At 37.2% G+C, this 5361-nt stretch overlaps 1 protein-coding gene across 1 annotated transcript; it reads right to left on the bottom strand.

The window, feature by feature from the left end:
- Window positions 1–507: 507 nt before the first annotated feature.
- LOC118338294 (zonadhesin-like) lies at window positions 508–4999 on the bottom strand (the record flags this gene model as incomplete). The annotated part of the gene is given in 5 exon segments (XM_035675587.1): window positions 508–592; window positions 1374–1639; window positions 1806–1952; window positions 3446–3471; window positions 4328–4999. Coding segments are annotated over 5 exon segments (598 nt in total), but the record flags the coding sequence as incomplete, so codon positions are not given.
- Window positions 5000–5361: the final 362 nt, after the last annotated feature.

The raw sequence follows: 5361 nt of genomic DNA, 5'->3' as shown, positions 1-5361 counted from the left end.
AGGAGCAATTCGGGGTTCAGTATCTGGCTCAAAGATACTTGTGGCGACATGTGGCACCAGGAGCCGGGGATCGAACCAACAACCCCCTCTAATTAGGGGACGACCCGCTCTGCCTCTGGTGCTGGACGGACTCACTGAGAATGACTTGTCAATCACAATGTAGCCACGCCCCAAAAGCATATGCTGCTCTACTTTACTCTTAATGGGACCATAATTTACAAAATGAACATCTTGTTGTATGGAAGAAGACTTGAAACTAGAGATTGAGACCATAAACAGGAAACAGGAAACTGTTTACTGTTCTAATCAATCAAGTGATAAGTAGAGTAATTTCTCTATAGGACTCAATACTATCAGACTTCGCATTTGTAGCCAATGGAGCTGGCCATTACAATGACTGCAGAAAGACACTTCCATGTTGCCTTCACTTCGCAGATCTTGAAACTCTGTTTATTATATATTCTGTCAGTGGTTTGTGTGTGTATGTGCACATTTGTGTAAACTCACAGGGACAAGCTCCTTCAGTAACGACAATGTTGTCCAGAGCTGAGTCACAGAAAGGACTGAAGCCTCTCTGAGCCTCGAAGACAATCTATAGACACAGGAAGAAAACATTATCAACCTGCGATAATATGAAGAAAGCAGTTGTACTGTATGACAGACTTGGCATTTAAGTTACAAACAAATTATAGCTTTACAGTCTGGTTAGATTACATTCATTCTTATGGCAATTGACTCGGGTTCAAATATGTTGTAGCTCATTTAGCTTAACTTTTTCTTTCATAAGACAGTAAGTGCATTTCCAAACAACTGCTTTTTTCACAATTTGTGCACATAAAAAAGTGAGCAGAAATACCCGATATTTGACAAAATAGGTCAGAATATGATGTGAATATTATATGGAAAATAAGTGCCACGAAGTACTGACATTCTTTTGCCAATTTCTGAAATTTGTTTAAAATTTGTGCTAAATATTGATGAAGACTTAGCTATTTATTATGCGATAGCTGTGTTTTATAGTGTTTAATCAATAATAGGTGCTCTCCTTTACGAAAATACTTAAATTCATAAGTAAACACCTTTACCAATCCAGTTTCTGTTAACAGACTGCAGTAGCAAGTGAATTGATGTTTTTAAACCCTTGATGTCCAGGTAAATTGTGAGATATAACTTTGAAGAGTTAAAGTTTGAAATGACTGGTATTGTGCAGGATTCTTTGTTTTTAATGTAAACTTTATCATATAATACATTTCTCAAGATTTAACTCTTTAATTGTGAAATTGAACAAACACCAAATTACCAGACTGGGTCCTAGTTACCACATTGCTGTTCTCTGCTTTGTTTGTTCAAGCCAGTAACCTGCTGACACTCACAGTGACACTCTGACTGCTGGGTTTTGACACAGTGACTGAGCCCTGCAGCCAGGATGGACTCTGGATTCCTGTCTTCTTCCAGACCTCCTCCTCAGCTCCAGGCCCCTTGGCCAGTACCCTCAAGACATTGTTATTGTCTGAACCATACATATAGTATCGAAACTGGACACAGATCTGAGAGGCCGGTGATGAGAGGGCTGGGCTCAGCAGACGAGCTTTCTGTCCATTAGCCACATTGTCAGCTTCATGGTAAATATAGTAGCCCTCTGTAGACACATAGAAGACAGATGAATGGGTATTTCTGTAATCATGACTTAGAATTCAGTGTTTCCCTCCTAGGACTCTAAATTAACTTCAATCATGGCTTGGTTACCAATGAGGGGATTGTACAGAAATAAGACATTTGAAATAAACAATTAGTTCAGGACTGACTTCCATCAGGGTAGTCTCCATGGGGACCAGTGCCATCTGTCGGGGTTGGACCTTTGTGTCTTGTCCAGTCATTGCTGTCTGTGTTGTCCTGACTGAACCTGCAGAAGGGGTCACTGTCCTGGTTAAAGTCACAGGAGGTCAGCACTGCTGGAGAAACACAAAATGGAGAGGTAAATTATATTAAGAATAGCAATGTTATAGCGTTTACCCTCAAAACAATTTGTGATGAATAATAAAATGTAGTTATTGGAAAGATGTTATTAGGTAGATAAATTATTCAATTGACTGACAAAATGTTATTATTTAGTTATGCTTTTAAAATTAAGTTGTCCTTGCCGCTGTTGCCAAATGCTTGCTCATGGTGGGTCACTGTAAATAATAAAAAATAAAAAAGAGTACGGTCTGGACTTGCTCTATTTGAAAACTTTTGTTATGAATTGGCACTGTACAAATAAAATTGAATTGATAATTAGAATTAGATTGCTATGGATATGAATGGTGGCTGAGTTATTGGCAGTGCTGCCTCACAGCAAGTTCACCACAGGTTTAAAGGTCAACAGTCACTATTGTATTGTATTGCAATATTTTGTTTTGTGATATTTTATTGATTCTCTATTATTACTATCTATTTTTGTGTTTATGTCCCCAACCTGTAGATACCAGTGTATTAAACTGGGACTATGATACTGGATGTTACAAGGACTGTGATACATACAAATGCAGATCCCACTGTTCTGGTTGCGTAAAAAAGTAAACTTTTTGTGTTATTTTGCAATATTGAATCATTACCGCTAGATTCTTGCCAGTACACTTCAACACACTACAGACAGGGCCTCAAGAATAACTAGTAATACAGGAACATTGTGATATCAAATTCCACTCAAAGCGCTTTTACACTGAATGTCACACATTCACACAGTGATAGCAAAGCCCATCAAACATAAACTAACTAATTTATTCACATCCACCAAGGTTGGTAATCCAGCCTTTAATGTGAGTGTGAAAGATTGTATGTGTATATATATGATAGACAAGGGACTAGAAGGTACTGTGACTGTCACACATTCAGGCTTGGGGAGTAACGGGTTACATGTAACTGAGTTATGTAATCGGGATACAAAAAAGTAACTGTAATAAATTACGGGTTATGATTCAATACATTGTGATATATTCCAATACTGTAAGCAAGGTGATATATTGAGATTTTCTTACAATGAGTGTGATAGTATAAAGACAATACAATATGATACATATATGTGATATATATGTGTTAGAACAGGTAAAAGCAGCACCCATTTTCTTATAACATGATGCTTTGGTGACACACTACAGTGATTTTAATGCTCTGAGTAAGAAGTGATACCTTTCTGTACTTTGCTGTGTGTATATTTGGGCTGTGTTAACAGATTTTTGCTGTGTGAAAGTGTTTGTTAGTTGTGGATAGTGAAGATAAGGAGCTCTAAAGAGGTAAAGTCCACATCCATCCCAAGGAGAGTGTGGTGGAAGCAGTGGATCATATGCTGCGCTACTGTCCAAGCTCTGTGTGAGCAAGTTCTGTTGAAATGTAGATTGGTTTACCATATAATTTGTGCATGAATGTGTGCTAAACATAATTTGTTGGATGATTAAAAGTGACCTACCTGCTTCTCTCTGTGATTTCTGCAGACTGTGAAGAGAGGGAGACTGGTTAAAGTTTGGTTAAAGGTATATCAGCTTGTGTGAAAAATGTATCTGAACCACTGTCATTTATACTACAGTTGACATTGTTATGTAATTACAGAGAGTCAGTCAACAAAAGCAAGAGTCTGTTTGATCAGATTTACAACAAGCAGCAATCAGCATGGTTTAGTGTACTGTTATTGTTTTCCCCCATCTAAATTTAATTTGAAAGCCTTCTCCACAATGCCAGGAACAAACCTTTGGTGTAGTCACATTGAATCAATTATGTCTTGCTTTTCTTGTTGGCCTAAATCCAGTAAATGTGAAAAAGAAAAAATACTAAAAAAAATCTTAATCAACCCGCCATCAGAACCAAAAATCCCCAAATCCAGAAGGCCATAACCTTACTGTCCTCAAGACAAAAAGGTTGGGAACCACTGCCACTGTAGATGTCAGGCAACTCACACGATACACTTTACTGTTATTGCTGTAGGAACATTACAATATATTATAGGAAAAGATTCTAAGTAAATCATAATCAACTCACCACAAAATCAATTCTGAATACAAAAGACACCCATCTGAATGAATAGTGCAATGATAAATGCAGAGATCTGAATAATTAGTGACTTAACTGGTTGACAAAAATTTTGATAATTTATTAACGATACGTTAAGGAATGTGCTACTTTTCATATGATTGTAGGCTGTATTTTGAAGTGTTAGTATGATGAAATCATTGTTTTGATCGTGTTTATCATTTATTTATACATAAGATTTAATAGCTTTGTAGAATAAATTATTTATCAATGATAAAAGAGGTGGAAAAATGATAGACATTCTTCATTACTGGAAGTAACTCACCTGTGCTGTGACTGTCCTCCTGCGCTGCATCCACACATCCATAAGAGCAGAATTAGAAACATTAATGTATGCATGGCTAACTGTTAGTTAGCAGATGAGGAAGACAGAGGGACGCAGCGGGGGAATTTATATAGAGGGCTAGAATGGACGGGGTTGTTGACGGGGTTGTTGGGTGGGTGGTGTGGATGCTGAATTGCTGCATTACTTGATGTTGCAAAATGTGTAAATGGTTAACTGTGAGTGATAGGGACAGGGTGTGTTCTCTTTGGTTATGAGTTTGTGTTTATCTGAGCCTGTGTGTGTATGTGTGTTTTTTGACCTCTCAGCAGTTCACATGGTGGGTGGGGATGCCCATCAAACACTATATTACAAAAAAGAACTTGTACTGTAAGACATTACACAGATTATTGTGTAATAAACAGAATACTTTGACCACATGGACACACCTTTTCTACATGTACTGCTTGTTTACACATATGTCAAATGCAGAGGACACATTTGGTTTCCATGTTAATGCTGAGAAATTACAATAAATGCTAACGGCTGAAGCTTTCATATTCTGGTTTTTGTATGAATTCATCCAATCATCATCTCTTTTGTCAGAGATGCTACTTGGACAAATATCTTATTGTTGATAAACTTTGTTTTCCATAGCAACCAGACTGACTTAGGTTTCCATGACTAATTTGCCCTCTGGTTCACTTGATCAACAATGACACTCACACTGTTGAACTTTACCTATGAAATGAGAAATTAGAGACAAATGCTCTAATCTGATCGCCATAAAAGTTCCATTGTGTAACATGTAGGCCTCTATTGGCAGAGATGCAATATAATACTATGTTTTCATTAGTGTATAATCACCTGAATATAAAATTGCTATATTTTTGTTACTCTAGAACAGTGGTTCAGTTCAAACCAATGTAGTTTTATTTGTATAGTGCCAATTCATAGCAGAAGTTATCTCAGGACACTTTTCAAATAGAGCAGGTCTAGACCATACTCCTTATAAAATTATTTACAGACACCCAACA

Source organism: Morone saxatilis, unplaced genomic scaffold (assembly GCF_004916995.1).
Source record: "Morone saxatilis isolate NCDOM2014 unplaced genomic scaffold, NCSU_SB_2.0 Contig4, whole genome shotgun sequence".
Classification (NCBI taxonomy): domain Eukaryota; kingdom Metazoa; phylum Chordata; class Actinopteri; family Moronidae; genus Morone; species Morone saxatilis.
The sequence above is the reverse complement of the archived record's forward strand: the minus strand, read 5'-3'. Positions and strand labels throughout refer to the sequence as shown.